At 46.6% G+C, this 19260-nt stretch overlaps 10 protein-coding genes and 2 non-coding genes across 12 annotated transcripts; 6 read left to right on the forward strand and 6 right to left on the reverse strand.

Annotated features, from left to right (window-relative positions):
* The first annotated feature begins 6909 nt into the window (after positions 1–6909).
* Positions 6910–7695, forward strand: LOC135120241 (late histone H1-like). The gene has a single exon (XM_064044556.1). It carries the CDS (start codon positions 6910–6912, stop codon positions 7693–7695), a length of 786 nt encoding a protein of 261 aa, XP_063900626.1.
* A 272-nt stretch (positions 7696–7967) lies between these two features.
* On the reverse strand, positions 7968–8526 carry LOC135120190 (histone H3). The gene has a single exon (XM_064044507.1). It carries the CDS (start codon positions 8524–8526, stop codon positions 8116–8118), a length of 411 nt encoding a protein of 136 aa, XP_063900577.1. The 3' UTR covers positions 7968–8115.
* A 231-nt stretch (positions 8527–8757) lies between these two features.
* On the forward strand, positions 8758–9363 carry LOC135120198 (histone H4). The gene has a single exon (XM_064044515.1). It carries the CDS (start codon positions 8818–8820, stop codon positions 9127–9129), a length of 312 nt encoding a protein of 103 aa, XP_063900585.1. The 5' UTR covers positions 8758–8817; the 3' UTR covers positions 9130–9363.
* Positions 9364–9548: 185 nt separating this feature from the next.
* LOC135120195 (histone H2A) lies at positions 9549–10174 on the reverse strand. Its single transcript, XM_064044512.1, has one exon. The coding sequence runs from the start codon at positions 10092–10094 to the stop codon at positions 9720–9722; it is 375 nt and encodes a 124-aa protein (XP_063900582.1). The 5' UTR covers positions 10095–10174; the 3' UTR covers positions 9549–9719.
* Positions 10175–10408: 234 nt separating this feature from the next.
* Positions 10409–10885, forward strand: LOC135120234 (histone H2B). Its single transcript, XM_064044551.1, has one exon. The coding sequence runs from the start codon at positions 10409–10411 to the stop codon at positions 10778–10780; it is 372 nt and encodes a 123-aa protein (XP_063900621.1). The 3' UTR covers positions 10781–10885.
* A 998-nt stretch (positions 10886–11883) lies between these two features.
* Positions 11884–12002, reverse strand: LOC135120255 (5S ribosomal RNA). Its single transcript, XR_010278549.1, has one exon. It is a non-coding gene; the product is annotated as a 5S ribosomal RNA (ribosomal RNA).
* Positions 12003–13649: 1647 nt separating this feature from the next.
* On the forward strand, positions 13650–14435 carry LOC135120242 (late histone H1-like). Its single transcript, XM_064044557.1, has one exon. The coding sequence runs from the start codon at positions 13650–13652 to the stop codon at positions 14433–14435; it is 786 nt and encodes a 261-aa protein (XP_063900627.1).
* Positions 14436–14707: 272 nt separating this feature from the next.
* Positions 14708–15266, reverse strand: LOC135120192 (histone H3). Its single transcript, XM_064044508.1, has one exon. It carries the CDS (start codon positions 15264–15266, stop codon positions 14856–14858), a length of 411 nt encoding a protein of 136 aa, XP_063900578.1. The 3' UTR covers positions 14708–14855.
* Positions 15267–15497: 231 nt separating this feature from the next.
* LOC135120197 (histone H4) lies at positions 15498–16103 on the forward strand. The gene has a single exon (XM_064044514.1). It carries the CDS (start codon positions 15558–15560, stop codon positions 15867–15869), a length of 312 nt encoding a protein of 103 aa, XP_063900584.1. The 5' UTR covers positions 15498–15557; the 3' UTR covers positions 15870–16103.
* A 185-nt stretch (positions 16104–16288) lies between these two features.
* Positions 16289–16914, reverse strand: LOC135120194 (histone H2A). Its single transcript, XM_064044510.1, has one exon. The coding sequence runs from the start codon at positions 16832–16834 to the stop codon at positions 16460–16462; it is 375 nt and encodes a 124-aa protein (XP_063900580.1). The 5' UTR covers positions 16835–16914; the 3' UTR covers positions 16289–16459.
* A 234-nt stretch (positions 16915–17148) lies between these two features.
* On the forward strand, positions 17149–17625 carry LOC135120196 (histone H2B). Its single transcript, XM_064044513.1, has one exon. It carries the CDS (start codon positions 17149–17151, stop codon positions 17518–17520), a length of 372 nt encoding a protein of 123 aa, XP_063900583.1. The 3' UTR covers positions 17521–17625.
* A 998-nt stretch (positions 17626–18623) lies between these two features.
* LOC135120248 (5S ribosomal RNA) lies at positions 18624–18742 on the reverse strand. The gene has a single exon (XR_010278543.1). It is a non-coding gene; the product is annotated as a 5S ribosomal RNA (ribosomal RNA).
* Positions 18743–19260: the final 518 nt, after the last annotated feature.

Below are 19260 nucleotides of genomic sequence, written 5' to 3' on the forward strand. Positions count from 1 at the left end.
CAAAACAAAAACAAAAAATCTGGCGGGAGCGGAATGTTTGAAAATTTCGAGTCGAAGGACGCGAGTGGAAAATCTTAGCGACTAACTTAAATTCTAAATTAAAAACTAGCTTAACTTATGACACACTTATAATAAACACATCGTTTTTTTTTACTAAAAACTAAAGTTTAACAAAAAGAAGAAGACAACGGCACGCGGTGTTCCCAAGCGGTCACCCATCCAAGTACTGACCGCGCCCGACGTTGCTTAACTTCGGTGATCGGACGAGAACCAAATTCAAATTCAAATTCAAAAGAGCTTTATTAAAATTCCTGTTGTTTACAACTCGAGAGACGGTTTATCGCCCTCTTAACAATTTATTTTCTGTTTGGTGCATATCCAAATTATTGCATGACATTCCGTTATTTTATTGTATTTCAACTTAAGATATTTTATTTGTACATTCTCGGTTTCTTAATTGTTGTGACATTTCGTTTGTGTTATTCCGGAGAAAAGAATACAAAAACTCCGGTTCAATTTTCCTATTCTACCCTAACCTAATATTTACATTCCTAACCTATCCTAATCTAGCTATTTACAATTTATACAGTATGTACAATGCGCGCACGTGCACGCCGGCGGAGAATTTCTCAGAATTTCCCGAGTGTTTAGCTGTAATCGTGGTCTCGTTAGTCAAGGTCGAGTCGGTCGAACGGTCGTTTATGTTTGTGCGTGTCGGCGTCTTTGTGAGTGTTTGTCATGTTTTTGAGTAATTTGTTGTGGTCTAGTTGTGTCCGATAGAATTTTTCAGCAATTTTGTCCGTGTGTTCGCGTAAAGTTTCAAGTCCTGTCTGGTCCAGCATGTCTCGTATTTGTCGGTATCTGTCCGAGTTGGTGATTAGTCTTAAGCACTTATTTTGGAATCTTTCCAGGCGCGTGAAATTTGATTTTGATACGCCGCACCAGACGGGTGCGGCGTATGTTAGTATGGGCCTGATAATCGTTCGGTAAATTGTCAATTTATTGTCAGTCGAGAGTCCGTTGTCCTTTGCCATGAGGGCGTAAAGTTGCCTTAGCGTCCCGTTGGCTGTCGTTAATGTCTTGTCAAGGTGTTTTTTGAAAGTCAGTCTGGTGTCAAGGGTAACGCCGAGGTATTTGACATGGGGCGAGGGGGCGATTTTGACGTTCTGCATTTTTACCGGAGTGATAATTTTGTTATTGGTAAAGTGTCGGTTTAGGTTGATCACTTCCGTTTTGTTTGGGTTGGCTTTAATGAGCCATTCGTCAAAGTAGGGCTGGAGGACGTTCAAGTGCAGCTGCACTTGCCGGGCGGCCACCTCCGAGCTAAAAGAATGCGCGAAGATGGCCGTGTCATCGGCGTACAGCCCCAGCTCCGTTTTTGCAAATGACGGGATGTCCGATATGTAGATATTGAACAGTTTGGGACCCAGGACCGAACCTTGGGGAACTCCGGCCCTGATTGGTCTGCTGTTCGATAACTCGTTACCTACTCGGACCTGCAGTTGCCTGTCCGATAGGTACGAGTGAATTAGTTTTGCGAAATTTGTCGGAACCCCGTATTCCAGAAGCTTATGGATGAGGCCCTCCAGCCATACCCTGTCGAATGCCTTCTCAATGTCTAGGAGTGCTAGTACTGTTTTCTTGTTTCGGTTAAAGTTATTAACTGTGGCCGTGACTATCCGCGCAACTTGTTGCGTGGTGTTGTGGGCCGCTCGAAAGCCGAACTGAACGTCTGGTGTCATTTTTAGTTTTTCGTCGAGTCTAATGAGTCTTGTCAGTAGGATTTTTTCAGTCACTTTTCCGAGACTGTTCAGTAGGGAGATGGGGCGATAGTTGCCGGGGTCGCTGTCATCCTTGCCCTTTTTAGGGATTGGGATGACGACGGCCTCCTTGAACAGCCTCGGGAAATGTTGGAGCCGAATTATGGCATTAATTATGTAATGCAGCTGCACGACAGCTTTCCGGGGCATATTTTTCAGGAGGATATTGTGTAATCCGTCCGGCCCTGGTGCTTTCTTTGTCGGCAGCTTTCTTATAATGTCATGTACCTCTTTCGGGCTACACAAATTGTTTTTGTAGTAGTCCATGTCGAGGTCAAGGTCGTTGTTTGCAAATTCTTTAATTTTGTTCATAATTCGGTTTTGTTTGTTCGTCATTTTAGTCGGGTCGTTCGTCTGTAGGTCATGTACGTTTTCGTAAAAGTCAGCTATCAGTTCGGCTTTCTCACGGTCTGTCACGGCCACGTTTCCACCGACTTTGATGTTGCCGATGGGTTTCGGCTTTTTCTTTAATATTTTAGTTAGGTTAAATAACGAGCCGTCCCTGATATTGAGCTTTGCTATTTTTGTTTTCCAGCCGTCGACCTTGTTCTGTTTGATTTTTTCTCTGATTTGCCGAGACAGCTCCGCGGCGTTGTCTTTGTATGTCGGCAGTCCTGTACGTTGCCATCTGCGTCTTTGTCGGTTGCGTTGTGCGATCAAGGTTGCAACTTCGTCGTTTACGCCAGAGTCGTGACCCAGTTGTAACTTGTGCGTACGCGAGCATTTCCGCTTGGCCTTCTCGATCGCACGTGCAAGGTCGTTTGTCGCGTTCTCAATGTCGGTCGTAGTACGGATGTCGTTGTTAATTGTCACAAGGTCGTTCAGTATCCGTCTGTATTGTTTCCAGTCCGTCTTGTCGTAGTTTGTTTTTGTTTTGTCGCGTTTTTCGCGGAACTGTCTCGGCAGCTCAATTTTAACTGGGTCATGATCGGAATCGAGCGTCACGATGGTGCATGGTCGCTCGATGCCCAACCCGCCCTTTGTTAGAACAAGGTCGATGGTTGACGGCTCCCCACCATTGTAGGGAAAGTGTGTTGGTTCGGCCGTGAAATGAATGCGAACGTCGCTGTTCTCGTAGTATTCGTTCAGCTTGTTGCCGTTCCTGTTATTTCGGCGGCAATTCCACGAAGTGTGGCGCGCATTCAGGTCGGCCGCTAGTACTACTTTATCTCCAGTTTCGAAGATTGCGTCAAGATCACGCGTTGTGAAGTAATTTGTCGGCCTATTGTATCCGCATGCTATAACGTGTTTGGATTTTAATTGAACTGCTATCACCTCCACTGACGTGTTTAATATGTTAATTTGGGTGTGCGGGATGTCATCTTTTATTAGTATCGCAACTCCCCCGCCTCGGTGTAGTGCTTGTCTGTCTCGTCTGTATGTCCTGTAGTTTTTGATTTGTAATTTGTCAGTCTGTGTCAGTTTGGTCTCCCCGATGAGCATCACGTCCACCTTGTGGGTGGACATGAATGCTATCAGAGAGGCCAGTTTGTTGTTAAGTCCGTCAGCGTTCCAGTAAGTAATCGTCAGTTTTGTCGTGAATTTATATGTCGTATTTGTCGAGTTGTTCCGTAAATTGTGTGAAGATTAAGAATTTCTCCGCTTTCGTGCTTGCGCCTTTTAGTAGCGCATTTAGATCATTTATCGCCCGCACCATTTCACTCAGGTTGCACGCCGCTTTTAGATCAGTTAGCGCACTGAACAGGTCGGCACATTCACGTGTCGCGGCACTGACACTGTTGGGTGCACTACACTTCGTCGGGGTGCGTTGTTGGGGGTGTCCCTGCTGCGGTCTGGTGTGGGCGATGGTCGCGTTGGAGGTTCCAGTTGTGGCGGTGTTGGCTGGGGTGGCGGGCAGTTTACGCCAGGGGTTTGATTTCGGTGGTGGTGCTTCGATGAATTTCTTCGGAGGTTCTTCGTTTTTCTTTAACTCTTGTATTTTCCTCACGTATGTGGGGCAGTTTGGATTGTTGGCCGAGTGGTTCCCGTCGCAGTTCGCGCATTTCAGGTTTACTAGGTCAGGATCACAGTCGGCTACTCGGTGGGGCCCTGCACACTTTAAACATTTAGGTTTGCTTCTACAGTTTAAAGTTGCATGACCCCATTCTTGGCATGTGTGGCATTGCGTGATTTTCCTATTATTATAGTGCCTCTCCCACGTGACTCGTGTGTTGAGGATTATGTATTTATGTCTTTGCAGTTGGGCAAGCGTCACATCTTTGGTTGTAATGATGAGGTAAGCTGGTCTTTTAGTTCCTCTCATTTTGTACAATTTCTCGCAGGGGATGTTTTCCTCCCGCAGCTCGTCCTTCAGGTCTTCGATTTCAGGCTCAAAGTCCAAACCTTTTAGTACAAAACCGTGCGTCTTGTCTTCGACGCACGTGTACGTATGATGGCTGATTTCCTGCGTCTCCAGTTGTCTTGAGAGAGATTCCCAATCTCTTTTGTTGGCGACTTGAATGGTGGTTCGCCTTTTAGTGTATTTTAGGGTGTATCCGCCTTTTGCTGTGTCTGTTAATAGTTTTTGGAAGGCCTTGTGGTCTTCCGGCTGCCCATGCAGGATGATGACTGGGGGTGGTTTTTGTTTGGGCAATGCTGGGGTCGTTTTATTGGGTTTTACGGTTGCTGCATCCGTTTCCATTTTTTCCAAGGGCGTGTATCTATTTTTTAATTTCAATGGTGGCGGAAGGGGCGGGAACTGTTCCCGTTTTTTATTTTGGGGTGGCTGCTCTGCGCTAGACGTCGCTTCTGATTGTGATTGACTCTGTTGAGTCACATCCGTGTTGGTCATTTCGACGCGAGCCCGTCTCCTGACAAAGCTCCATTCAGTTTTATCGGATGACCAGCCGTCGAGGTCACCGGTGCCCACCTCGGTGTCTGTGGAGCACATGATGGGTTTGAAAGCCACCTCAGAAATAATTCTGATTGGCTTTGAGTCCTGGTGGTCACCGATAGGAGCACGCCTGTACGGTGAAATGTCTTTTCGTTTCGCACGAATCGCGGTCGTTTTATTTATTAGTTGCTTAGCAGGGTTCGGGAGCTCTGCTATCTGTGCTAATTGATTCGCCGACAAAGGCGGTGCCGACGCGAGTGTTACTGAATCGATCGCAGGTGTTGTTTCCGCGAACACGATGTTATTTGCTGCATTTGCAGGTGCAGCATTGTCGGCAATGTCTGGGATTACACTCATTAACTCACGTCTTGTTGCGGTACTCGCTTCCGTGTTTGTTTGTTTGAATGTTGGAACGAATACCGCACTGCACTGCAGGTGTTCGTTTGTCGGACTGTTTCCGGCTTCGGATTTCAAAGGCGGCGGCACTTGCACACAAAGGACTTTGTTTCTTTGATTCTCAGCAAAACACCGCGACACGTCTGACTCCAATGAGCCGTGCTGGCGAACTGGGACGAGAACCGGTGCTATCAACGTGGTATGGCCGTTGCCTGATGATAAGGGTAAAAAATGAGTAGAAATGGATCCGAGAAGTCGAAACGTCGAAGCAAAAGTGCCAAGATCCGACGAACGAACATCGAAGATCGAGGAGCGCAGCACAGCGCAGCGGTCTGCAACACAAAATACAAAACAAACAAACAAGCACATCACGCACGTACAACTAACAGACGAATGCCACCGACAGGATAGGGAAAGGACGACAAGACCGACAAAGAGACGAACCAGGCACATAAGGCACAATCACGGCGGACGTAGGTAAAAACAAACCATAAACCATCTTCGTCCGCCGGATTAATTACCCTACTACCGCCACCTGGCCACCTGTGTGTGAATGTAATCGTAAATATACGTAAAAAACAAGTCCCGGACAACATATATATAAATATAACCCAAAAAGCAGCATTTGCAATATTTTACAAACAACCGCCGTCATAAATTCGCCGTATCTCGATGGTTCGAATGCTTTGAAAAACACTTGTCTTGATAATATAATAGTGTAAGTGAATTGAATTAAAAAATAATAGTTGAAAGATGTTAAAATAGTTCGAAGTTCGTTCGTCTGTAAACAATAATAGATTAAATAAACTCCATAGAATGTAGTCTTTCAGATCTTCGAAAGAAGAAGGAAAAAAAAAAGAAAATAAAACTATGAAAAGCGGCCACAGGAAAGACAGAAAACGTATCGTACGTGAATCGAAGAAAGAATTTTCGTTCGCCGTCGGTGCGGTGCTGCGGGTTTCCGCGCTCGGTCCCGGCTCGAAAACGACACTCGAAACGAAGAAACTTTTGGAAAAATCCGCAAGGAAATTTTCGTCAGACGTGCAATTTCGATCGTCGATCGATCTCGTACGGAAAAAAATAAAAAAAATCCGAATTTCCTCGTCGTTTCGAGGTACGAGGAAACGACGAGACCGAATCATCTCGTCGCGCCTTCGACATGGAAATTTTTAATGTTCCCATCCTCGTACCGAGACGAGACCGCCACCGGAGGACGGCCGAAAGTCCGTTCCGTCGTTTTCGTTCGACGATCTACGTCGAAGGAGCCCCCCGTGCCCCAGGAGATCGTCGAAATCGGAAGAGTCGCTTCGAAGCGGTGACGATTTTGACCGTACCTTGCCTCTTTCGGAGGCGTTTTTTGACGAGAAAACGTCTTCCGATCGTCCCCGAGGGTGTAAAAAACCGGAAAGCATGGACGGAGGCTCACCTCGTCGAAGCGTCGTCACGGTGGCGGCGACGACGGACGTCGGAGCGTCGACGTCCACCTTCGGTACGTTGTTCGACTTTTGACAAGGTCTTCTTCGAGCGAGCGTCCGGACGGACGCCCTGCCGATTCGCCGATTCCCGCTTCGTCGAAAAATACTCGAATAAACGTCGAGGAAGGTCTGAGGCCGTGTTTCGTCCGTCTAACGACAAGGAGGCGGTGGTGACGGCGAAAAGAGAACGATGTCATCACCCGAAAGTCGAGCGCGAGGCCGCCGATTTCGAGCGAATTCCGTCAAAGTCGCGCGTTTAGTTTACAGTCCGCTTGGTTTACGTCGGGGACACTTAGACGTCGTTTTCGCCACTATTCAAATTCGATCGTGCGACCGATAACCATCGACTTTTTTTAATAACAAAAACAATCAGTTGTTCGGTAAAATGGCAGACGTAGAAAATCAAACAGCTTCCGCCGCGGTGACAGCTTCGGCCGCCGCCTCCTCCGCCGGAACGCCTCACGCCAAGAAGGAAAAGAAAGCGAAGAATCCCAGGAGCAAACCTTCCCATCCGCCGACTTCGGAGATGGTGACCAACGCCATCAAAGGTTTGAAAGAACGCGGCGGATCGTCCCTCCAGGCCATCAAAAAATTCGTCGCCGCCAACTACAAGGTCGACGCCGAAAAAGTTGCTCCGTTCATCAAGAAATACCTGAAAGGCGCCGTCGCTTCCGGTTCCCTCGTCCAGACGAAAGGCAAAGGTGCTTCCGGTTCTTTCAAGTTGGCCTCCACGACCGCCGGCGGTGCCAAAGCCGCCGCCTCCGCCGCCGAAAGGAAGAGGAAATCCGGCGCCGGCAGGACGAAGAAAGCCGCGATTGGCGCGGGAAAACGCGCTTCCGCCGGAGCCGCCGCCGCCGCCGGCGAGAAGGCGGCTTCTAAGGTTTCGAAGAAGACCGCGCCGAAAGCGAAAAAGGCCGCCGCCGAAAAGAAGACCGCTTCCGTGGCCAAAGCGAAGAAGGCCGCCGCCGCCGCTGCCAGCGCCTCCGCCGCAGAGAAGAAGGCCGCCGCCGCCGCTGCCGCCAGAGCGGCGTCGAAGGCGAAATCTCCTTCGAAAGCGAAAAGATCTAACAAGGCCGGACCCACGAAGAAACCGAAAGCTCCGAAACCCAAGTCCACCAAGGCCGTCTCCGCCAAAGCGAAGAAAGCCGCTTCTCCGAAAAGAAAAAAGTGAGCGTTCGAAGAAGATGATGACGACGACGTCGTTGTTGTTGTTTCCCGGCGGTGCTCCGATCGTACATATCGACGAAGGGGCACGCATAAATGGCCCTTTTCAGGGCCACAAATTTTTTTCAAACGAATTAAAATTTTCGCTCAACCCATATTCGAATAATGAATGAATGAAATAAATGATTGATTGATCGATACGATTGATTTGAATGAATGAATGAATGAATTTGCATGCCTTAATTTAAATTTTTTATCTTTTATTTAAGTTTTCGAACGATTCGATTCTCGAAAAAGTTGCTTAATTTTTTATTCGTTAGGAAAAATATTGAGGTTCTGAAAAGAACCGATTTTTTTGTCTCTTTCGAAAAGAGAACTGACAGTTGAGAGATGACGGTGTGATTGATGGTCGGTCGATTTTTTTTTTTTAAGCTCTTTCTCCGCGAATGCGTCTCGCCAGCTGGATGTCTTTGGGCATGATGGTGACGCGTTTGGCGTGGATGGCGCACAAGTTGGTATCTTCGAAGAGACCGACGAGGTAAGCTTCGCTAGCTTCCTGGAGAGCCATCACGGCGGAACTCTGGAAACGCAAGTCGGTCTTGAAGTCCTGGGCGATCTCCCTGACGAGACGTTGGAAGGGCAGTTTGCGGATCAAAAGTTCGGTGCTCTTCTGATAACGACGGATCTCTCGGAGAGCGACGGTTCCGGGCCTGTAACGATGGGGTTTCTTGACGCCGCCGGTCGCCGGTGCGCTTTTTCTCGCGGCCTTAGTGGCGAGCTGTTTTCTGGGGGCTTTTCCTCCCGTAGATTTACGAGCGGTCTGTTTTGTTCTTGCCATTTCGAAAAAATAAGCGAAAGATTAAAATCGATCGACGAACGAACACGCAGCAGACGGACGTTACGAACACGTTGACTGGAAATAACGGCCGACAGGCTCGCGGCGAACCTTATATAACGTTCACCGCTACAAAGTCGCTCTCTGCGCGTGTCTATTGGTCGAGCGGGACCAGAAATGGGCGTAGCTCGGGAACGTTATAAAACGACGCCGAATTTCGTAATTTTCGCAGTTCCCTTTCGAACACCGTTCTGAATCCACGTCTCTCGCAAGCTTCTTCGAAGATATTCCAAGATGACCGGTAGAGGAAAAGGAGGCAAAGGCTTGGGAAAAGGTGGCGCGAAACGTCATCGCAAAGTCCTGCGCGACAACATCCAGGGCATAACGAAACCGGCCATCAGAAGATTGGCCCGTCGCGGCGGTGTGAAACGTATCTCCGGGTTGATCTACGAAGAAACCAGAGGCGTCCTCAAGGTGTTCCTCGAGAACGTGATCCGTGACGCCGTCACCTACACCGAACACGCCAAACGTAAGACCGTCACCGCCATGGACGTCGTCTACGCTTTGAAACGTCAAGGACGCACCCTCTACGGTTTCGGCGGTTAATTTTTTGCAATAGCAAGAAATTTAATCGTCGGTGATTTTGATTCTTTGACTTTTCCGTATATACGCCACGACAACAAACGAGATCGGAGAAAAAAAAAAAACGGTTCTTTTCAGAACCACAAAATTTTTCTAACGAATAAAAAATTTCGCTTACTATATGTCGAGAATAAATAATGAATGAATGAATGAATGAATGAATGGTTGGTTGTGTTGGTTTTTTTTAAAGAAATAATAATGACGATATAAAATGGAAAAACGAAAAAAATTAAATTAAAATCACGTATTTTTAAACGTTTGCAGTAAAATTCACGAGAAGTGACAGAGAGAAAGCTTAAAAATGAACGAACAATAAGAAAAAAATTAACGTTTTCGAATCGAAAAACGATATCGTGTCATATAAAGTACTTTTCTTTCTTTCTATTATTTTTTTTTGTTTGTTTTCCATTAAGATAAGTTTGCGAGCATTTAATCGTTTGAAAAAAATTAGTGGCCCTGAGAAGGGCCGATGATGTGGGTTGTTGTTTTTCTTTTTTTTTCTCGGTAAAGCGGTCGTCCGTCCGGTCCGTTTCTTTAAAAAAAATGAAAAGAGTTTAAGGCTTCTTTTCGGTCTTCTTGGGCAAGAGAACCGCCTGGATGTTGGGCAGAACGCCGCCTTGGGCGATCGTCACTCCGGAAAGGAGCTTGTTCAACTCTTCGTCGTTCCTGATCGCCAACTGCAAATGTCTGGGAATGATCCTGGTCTTCTTGTTGTCTCTGGCGGCGTTTCCTGCCAACTCGAGAACTTCGGCGGCCAGATATTCCATGACGGCGGCGAGGTAGACGGGAGCTCCGGCACCGACGCGTTCGGCGTAGTTTCCTTTACGGAGGAGACGATGGATCCTGCCGACGGGGAACTGAAGACCGGCACGGCTCGAACGGGACTTCGCCTTTCCCTTGACTTTTCCTCCCTTTCCACGTCCTGACATTTTCTTTAATTTTCTTGCGAAAAACGAAATATAAACAAGAAGAGCGAGCGACGAGCGGCGACGACGAGACACGTAATCGACTGCTGCGTTATTCGGTTATGTATCGGACCGGCGGTCGCGGCTTAGGCTTTATACCCTCCGTGCGGTCGGTTCAGTTCGGCGCATAGGAAGGCTAGGACGAATGGGCGTGGCCTGAGTCGGTAGACGGTCCGTTATAAAAGTAGTCGCACGCGGGGTGATATTTTTATTCGTTCGTCGAGAACCGAGCGTAGCGTTGCGTTCTGTTCTGTTAAACTCTTATCGAATATTCGAAGATGCCACCCAAGACTAGCGGTAAAGCCGCCAAGAAGGCCGGAAAGGCCCAAAAGAACATTTCGAAGAGCGACAAGAAGAAGAAGCGCAGGAGGAAGGAGAGCTACGCTATCTACATCTACAAGGTGTTGAAACAAGTACATCCCGACACCGGTATCTCGAGCAAGGCGATGTCCATCATGAACAGTTTCGTGAACGACATCTTCGAACGTATCGCCGCCGAAGCTTCCCGCCTCGCCCACTACAACAAACGTTCGACCATCACCAGCAGGGAGATTCAGACCGCCGTACGTCTCCTCTTGCCCGGTGAATTGGCCAAGCACGCCGTCTCCGAAGGTACCAAAGCCGTCACCAAGTACACCAGCTCCAAGTAGAATGATTTTGTTATCATTTCTGTCGTCGTCCGTCGTCCATCTTTCCGGAAAAAAAAAAAAAAAAACAACAACAACAAACAAATCGGTTCTTTTCAGAACCACAAATCGCATTCCTTACAAATAAGAGATTAACGAACCTCGAGAATGTTTCTTTCCCCTTTATTATTATTCGATTATTAAATGAACGAATAAAATGATACTTTTCGTTTCGGGGTGTGCGATGTTTAAATTCCGTCCGCGTCGTACGTACGTACGATCGATTTCGGTTAGAGGTTTTCGAAATGAAACTATGTTAAAAAACAGCGATATATTTTTATCGATCGATTTTTATACGATATGTAAATAAGTCAGGTCACGGGAACGTACTTGTTTTTTTTTTTTCTTTCTTTTTTTTTCCCCCGCCGCAAGAAGGAATTTATATTATTTATTTCTTCATAACGAAGCGCTGTGCTCTCTACGATCGATTTTATCAGGAAATCATAAGATCGAGAAGAAAACGGTCGCGTTTTTTATTATTATTTTAATACCAGAATTACGAAACTGATGCAAATCTATACTGGCCGTCTGTTCGAGGAACTCGCGTACAATAAATAACGCATGTTCCTAACAAAACGGCTGTTTTTTTGCATTTTCACGATCGAGCGTGAATAAATTTCAAATTAAAAGATCAAGCGTCGATTCGTTTCTTTTCGAGTCTTCCTGAATGATTCTGATCTCGTTGTCCATGTACGGCGTTCGTTTATAAGTTCTCGTCGTGCTTTAATTTTATTTTATCGTCACAGACATAAATACATTTATTTTAAACGTAGTAGAGTGTCGTTCCGCGACACCTCGATCTGATCTGGACTTGTAAATTTTTTTTTGGACTTAAAAAAAAAAAAAAAAAAAAAAAAAAGAATAAGGGGGGTGTTCGCGATAGGGCAAAACAAAAACAAAAAATCTGGCGGGAGCGGAATGTTTGAAAATTTCGAGTCGAAGGACGCGAGTGGAAAATCTTAGCGACTAACTTAAATTCTAAATTAAAAACTAGCTTAACTTATGACACACTTATAATAAACACATCGTTTTTTTTTACTAAAAACTAAAGTTTAACAAAAAGAAGAAGACAACGGCACGCGGTGTTCCCAAGCGGTCACCCATCCAAGTACTGACCGCGCCCGACGTTGCTTAACTTCGGTGATCGGACGAGAACCGGTGCTATCAACGTGGTATGGCCGTTGCCTGATGATAAGGGTAAAAAATGAGTAGAAATGGATCCGAGAAGTCGAAACGTCGAAGCAAAAGTGCCAAGATCCGACGAACGAACATCGAAGATCGAGGAGCGCAGCACAGCGCAGCGGTCTGCAACACAAAATACAAAACAAACAAACAAGCACATCACGCACGTACAACTAACAGACGAATGCCACCGACAGGATAGGGAAAGGACGACAAGACCGACAAAGAGACGAACCAGGCACATAAGGCACAATCACGGCGGACGTAGGTAAAAACAAACCATAAACCATCTTCGTCCGCCGGATTAATTACCCTACTACCGCCACCTGGCCACCTGTGTGTGAATGTAATCGTAAATATACGTAAAAAACAAGTCCCGGACAACATATATATAAATATAACCCAAAAAGCAGCATTTGCAATATTTTACAAACAACCGCCGTCATAAATTCGCCGTATCTCGATGGTTCGAATGCTTTGAAAAACACTTGTCTTGATAATATAATAGTGTAAGTGAATTGAATTAAAAAATAATAGTTGAAAGATGTTAAAATAGTTCGAAGTTCGTTCGTCTGTAAACAATAATAGATTAAATAAACTCCATAGAATGTAGTCTTTCAGATCTTCGAAAGAAGAAGGAAAAAAAAAAGAAAATAAAACTATGAAAAGCGGCCACAGGAAAGACAGAAAACGTATCGTACGTGAATCGAAGAAAGAATTTTCGTTCGCCGTCGGTGCGGTGCTGCGGGTTTCCGCGCTCGGTCCCGGCTCGAAAACGACACTCGAAACGAAGAAACTTTTGGAAAAATCCGCAAGGAAATTTTCGTCAGACGTGCAATTTCGATCGTCGATCGATCTCGTACGGAAAAAAATAAAAAAAATCCGAATTTCCTCGTCGTTTCGAGGTACGAGGAAACGACGAGACCGAATCATCTCGTCGCGCCTTCGACATGGAAATTTTTAATGTTCCCATCCTCGTACCGAGACGAGACCGCCACCGGAGGACGGCCGAAAGTCCGTTCCGTCGTTTTCGTTCGACGATCTACGTCGAAGGAGCCCCCCGTGCCCCAGGAGATCGTCGAAATCGGAAGAGTCGCTTCGAAGCGGTGACGATTTTGACCGTACCTTGCCTCTTTCGGAGGCGTTTTTTGACGAGAAAACGTCTTCCGATCGTCCCCGAGGGTGTAAAAAACCGGAAAGCATGGACGGAGGCTCACCTCGTCGAAGCGTCGTCACGGTGGCGGCGACGACGGACGTCGGAGCGTCGACGTCCACCTTCGGTACGTTGTTCGACTTTTGACAAGGTCTTCTTCGAGCGAGCGTCCGGACGGACGCCCTGCCGATTCGCCGATTCCCGCTTCGTCGAAAAATACTCGAATAAACGTCGAGGAAGGTCTGAGGCCGTGTTTCGTCCGTCTAACGACAAGGAGGCGGTGGTGACGGCGAAAAGAGAACGATGTCATCACCCGAAAGTCGAGCGCGAGGCCGCCGATTTCGAGCGAATTCCGTCAAAGTCGCGCGTTTAGTTTACAGTCCGCTTGGTTTACGTCGGGGACACTTAGACGTCGTTTTCGCCACTATTCAAATTCGATCGTGCGACCGATAACCATCGACTTTTTTTAATAACAAAAACAATCAGTTGTTCGGTAAAATGGCAGACGTAGAAAATCAAACAGCTTCCGCCGCGGTGACAGCTTCGGCCGCCGCCTCCTCCGCCGGAACGCCTCACGCCAAGAAGGAAAAGAAAGCGAAGAATCCCAGGAGCAAACCTTCCCATCCGCCGACTTCGGAGATGGTGACCAACGCCATCAAAGGTTTGAAAGAACGCGGCGGATCGTCCCTCCAGGCCATCAAAAAATTCGTCGCCGCCAACTACAAGGTCGACGCCGAAAAAGTTGCTCCGTTCATCAAGAAATACCTGAAAGGCGCCGTCGCTTCCGGTTCCCTCGTCCAGACGAAAGGCAAAGGTGCTTCCGGTTCTTTCAAGTTGGCCTCCACGACCGCCGGCGGTGCCAAAGCCGCCGCCTCCGCCGCCGAAAGGAAGAGGAAATCCGGCGCCGGCAGGACGAAGAAAGCCGCGATTGGCGCGGGAAAACGCGCTTCCGCCGGAGCCGCCGCCGCCGCCGGCGAGAAGGCGGCTTCTAAGGTTTCGAAGAAGACCGCGCCGAAAGCGAAAAAGGCCGCCGCCGAAAAGAAGACCGCTTCCGTGGCCAAAGCGAAGAAGGCCGCCGCCGCCGCTGCCAGCGCCTCCGCCGCAGAGAAGAAGGCCGCCGCCGCCGCTGCCGCCAGAGCGGCGTCGAAGGCGAAATCTCCTTCGAAAGCGAAAAGATCTAACAAGGCCGGACCCACGAAGAAACCGAAAGCTCCGAAACCCAAGTCCACCAAGGCCGTCTCCGCCAAAGCGAAGAAAGCCGCTTCTCCGAAAAGAAAAAAGTGAGCGTTCGAAGAAGATGATGACGACGACGTCGTTGTTGTTGTTTCCCGGCGGTGCTCCGATCGTACATATCGACGAAGGGGCACGCATAAATGGCCCTTTTCAGGGCCACAAATTTTTTTCAAACGAATTAAAATTTTCGCTCAACCCATATTCGAATAATGAATGAATGAAATAAATGATTGATTGATCGATACGATTGATTTGAATGAATGAATGAATGAATTTGCATGCCTTAATTTAAATTTTTTATCTTTTATTTAAGTTTTCGAACGATTCGATTCTCGAAAAAGTTGCTTAATTTTTTATTCGTTAGGAAAAATATTGAGGTTCTGAAAAGAACCGATTTTTTTGTCTCTTTCGAAAAGAGAACTGACAGTTGAGAGATGACGGTGTGATTGATGGTCGGTCGATTTTTTTTTTTTAAGCTCTTTCTCCGCGAATGCGTCTCGCCAGCTGGATGTCTTTGGGCATGATGGTGACGCGTTTGGCGTGGATGGCGCACAAGTTGGTATCTTCGAAGAGACCGACGAGGTAAGCTTCGCTAGCTTCCTGGAGAGCCATCACGGCGGAACTCTGGAAACGCAAGTCGGTCTTGAAGTCCTGGGCGATCTCCCTGACGAGACGTTGGAAGGGCAGTTTGCGGATCAAAAGTTCGGTGCTCTTCTGATAACGACGGATCTCTCGGAGAGCGACGGTTCCGGGCCTGTAACGATGGGGTTTCTTGACGCCGCCGGTCGCCGGTGCGCTTTTTCTCGCGGCCTTAGTGGCGAGCTGTTTTCTGGGGGCTTTTCCTCCCGTAGATTTACGAGCGGTCTGTTTTGTTCTTGCCATTTCGAAAAAATAAGCGAAAGATTAAAATCGATCGACGAACGAACACGCAGCAGACGGACGTTACGAACACGTTGACTGGAAATAACGGCCGACAGGCTCGCGGCGAACCTTATATAACGTTCACCGCTACAAAGTCGCTCTCTGCGCGTGTCTATTGGTCGAGCGGGACCAGAAATGGGCGTAGCTCGGGAACGTTATAAAACGACGCCGAATTTCGTAATTTTCGCAGTTCCCTTTCGAACACCGTTCTGAATCCACGTCTCTCGCAAGCTTCTTCGAAGATATTCCAAGATGACCGGTAGAGGAAAAGGAGGCAAAGGCTTGGGAAAAGGTGGCGCGAAACGTCATCGCAAAGTCCTGCGCGACAACATCCAGGGCATAACGAAACCGGCCATCAGAAGATTGGCCCGTCGCGGCGGTGTGAAACGTATCTCCGGGTTGATCTACGAAGAAACCAGAGGCGTCCTCAAGGTGTTCCTCGAGAACGTGATCCGTGACGCCGTCACCTACACCGAACACGCCAAACGTAAGACCGTCACCGCCATGGACGTCGTCTACGCTTTGAAACGTCAAGGACGCACCCTCTACGGTTTCGGCGGTTAATTTTTTGCAATAGCAAGAAATTTAATCGTCGGTGATTTTGATTCTTTGACTTTTCCGTATATACGCCACGACAACAAACGAGATCGGAGAAAAAAAAAAAACGGTTCTTTTCAGAACCACAAAATTTTTCTAACGAATAAAAAATTTCGCTTACTATATGTCGAGAATAAATAATGAATGAATGAATGAATGAATGAATGGTTGGTTGTGTTGGTTTTTTTTAAAGAAATAATAATGACGATATAAAATGGAAAAACGAAAAAAATTAAATTAAAATCACGTATTTTTAAACGTTTGCAGTAAAATTCACGAGAAGTGACAGAGAGAAAGCTTAAAAATGAACGAACAATAAGAAAAAAATTAACGTTTTCGAATCGAAAAACGATATCGTGTCATATAAAGTACTTTTCTTTCTTTCTATTATTTTTTTTTGTTTGTTTTCCATTAAGATAAGTTTGCGAGCATTTAATCGTTTGAAAAAAATTAGTGGCCCTGAGAAGGGCCGATGATGTGGGTTGTTGTTTTTCTTTTTTTTTCTCGGTAAAGCGGTCGTCCGTCCGGTCCGTTTCTTTAAAAAAAATGAAAAGAGTTTAAGGCTTCTTTTCGGTCTTCTTGGGCAAGAGAACCGCCTGGATGTTGGGCAGAACGCCGCCTTGGGCGATCGTCACTCCGGAAAGGAGCTTGTTCAACTCTTCGTCGTTCCTGATCGCCAACTGCAAATGTCTGGGAATGATCCTGGTCTTCTTGTTGTCTCTGGCGGCGTTTCCTGCCAACTCGAGAACTTCGGCGGCCAGATATTCCATGACGGCGGCGAGGTAGACGGGAGCTCCGGCACCGACGCGTTCGGCGTAGTTTCCTTTACGGAGGAGACGATGGATCCTGCCGACGGGGAACTGAAGACCGGCACGGCTCGAACGGGACTTCGCCTTTCCCTTGACTTTTCCTCCCTTTCCACGTCCTGACATTTTCTTTAATTTTCTTGCGAAAAACGAAATATAAACAAGAAGAGCGAGCGACGAGCGGCGACGACGAGACACGTAATCGACTGCTGCGTTATTCGGTTATGTATCGGACCGGCGGTCGCGGCTTAGGCTTTATACCCTCCGTGCGGTCGGTTCAGTTCGGCGCATAGGAAGGCTAGGACGAATGGGCGTGGCCTGAGTCGGTAGACGGTCCGTTATAAAAGTAGTCGCACGCGGGGTGATATTTTTATTCGTTCGTCGAGAACCGAGCGTAGCGTTGCGTTCTGTTCTGTTAAACTCTTATCGAATATTCGAAGATGCCACCCAAGACTAGCGGTAAAGCCGCCAAGAAGGCCGGAAAGGCCCAAAAGAACATTTCGAAGAGCGACAAGAAGAAGAAGCGCAGGAGGAAGGAGAGCTACGCTATCTACATCTACAAGGTGTTGAAACAAGTACATCCCGACACCGGTATCTCGAGCAAGGCGATGTCCATCATGAACAGTTTCGTGAACGACATCTTCGAACGTATCGCCGCCGAAGCTTCCCGCCTCGCCCACTACAACAAACGTTCGACCATCACCAGCAGGGAGATTCAGACCGCCGTACGTCTCCTCTTGCCCGGTGAATTGGCCAAGCACGCCGTCTCCGAAGGTACCAAAGCCGTCACCAAGTACACCAGCTCCAAGTAGAATGATTTTGTTATCATTTCTGTCGTCGTCCGTCGTCCATCTTTCCGGAAAAAAAAAAAAAAAAACAACAACAACAAACAAATCGGTTCTTTTCAGAACCACAAATCGCATTCCTTACAAATAAGAGATTAACGAACCTCGAGAATGTTTCTTTCCCCTTTATTATTATTCGATTATTAAATGAACGAATAAAATGATACTTTTCGTTTCGGGGTGTGCGATGTTTAAATTCCGTCCGCGTCGTACGTACGTACGATCGATTTCGGTTAGAGGTTTTCGAAATGAAACTATGTTAAAAAACAGCGATATATTTTTATCGATCGATTTTTATACGATATGTAAATAAGTCAGGTCACGGGAACGTACTTGTTTTTTTTTTTTCTTTCTTTTTTTTTCCCCCGCCGCAAGAAGGAATTTATATTATTTATTTCTTCATAACGAAGCGCTGTGCTCTCTACGATCGATTTTATCAGGAAATCATAAGATCGAGAAGAAAACGGTCGCGTTTTTTATTATTATTTTAATACCAGAATTACGAAACTGATGCAAATCTATACTGGCCGTCTGTTCGAGGAACTCGCGTACAATAAATAACGCATGTTCCTAACAAAACGGCTGTTTTTTTGCATTTTCACGATCGAGCGTGAATAAATTTCAAATTAAAAGATCAAGCGTCGATTCGTTTCTTTTCGAGTCTTCCTGAATGATTCTGATCTCGTTGTCCATGTACGGCGTTCGTTTATAAGTTCTCGTCGTGCTTTAATTTTATTTTATCGTCACAGACATAAATACATTTATTTTAAACGTAGTAGAGTGTCGTTCCGCGACACCTCGATCTGATCTGGACTTGTAAATTTTTTTTTGGACTTAAAAAAAAAAAAAAAAAAAAAAAAAAGAATAAGGGGGGTGTTCGCGATAGGGCAAAACAAAAACAAAAAATCTGGCGGGAGCGGAATGTTTGAAAATTTCGAGTCGAAGGACGCGAGTGGAAAATCTTAGCGACTAACTTAAATTCTAAATTAAAAACTAGCTTAACTTATGACACACTTATAATAAACACATCGTTTTTTTTTACTAAAAACTAAAGTTTAACAAAAAGAAGAAGACAACGGCACGCGGTGTTCCCAAGCGGTCACCCATCCAAGTACTGACCGCGCCCGACGTTGCTTAACTTCGGTGATCGGACGAGAACCGGTGCTATCAACGTGGTATGGCCGTTGCCTGATGATAAGGGTAAAAAATGAGTAGAAATGGATCCGAGAAGTCGAAACGTCGAAGCAAAAGTGCCAAGATCCGACGAACGAACATCGAAGATCGAGGAGCGCAGCACAGCGCAGCGGTCTGCAACACAAAATACAAAACAAACAAACAAGCACATCACGCACGTACAACTAACAGACGAATGCCACCGACAGGATAGGGAAAGGACGACAAGACCGACAAAGAGACGAACCAGGCACATAAGGCACAATCACGGCGGACGTAGGTAAAAACAAACCATAAACCATCTTCGTCCGCCGGATTAATTACCCTACTACCGCCACCTGGCCACCTGTGTGTGAATGTAATCGTAAATATACGTAAAAAACAAGTCCCGGACAACATATATATAAATATAACCCAAAAAGCAGCATTTGCAATATTTTACAAACAACCGCCGTCATAAATTCGCCGTATCTCGATGGTTCGAATGCTTTGAAAAACACTTGTCTTGATAATATAATAGTGTAAGTGAATTGA

Source organism: Zophobas morio, unplaced genomic scaffold (assembly GCF_036711695.1).
Source record: "Zophobas morio isolate AGI-343-1 ecotype UQ-CSIRO unplaced genomic scaffold, CSIRO_AGI_Zmor_V1 ptg000358l, whole genome shotgun sequence".
NCBI lineage: Eukaryota > Metazoa > Arthropoda > Insecta > Coleoptera > Tenebrionidae > Zophobas > Zophobas morio.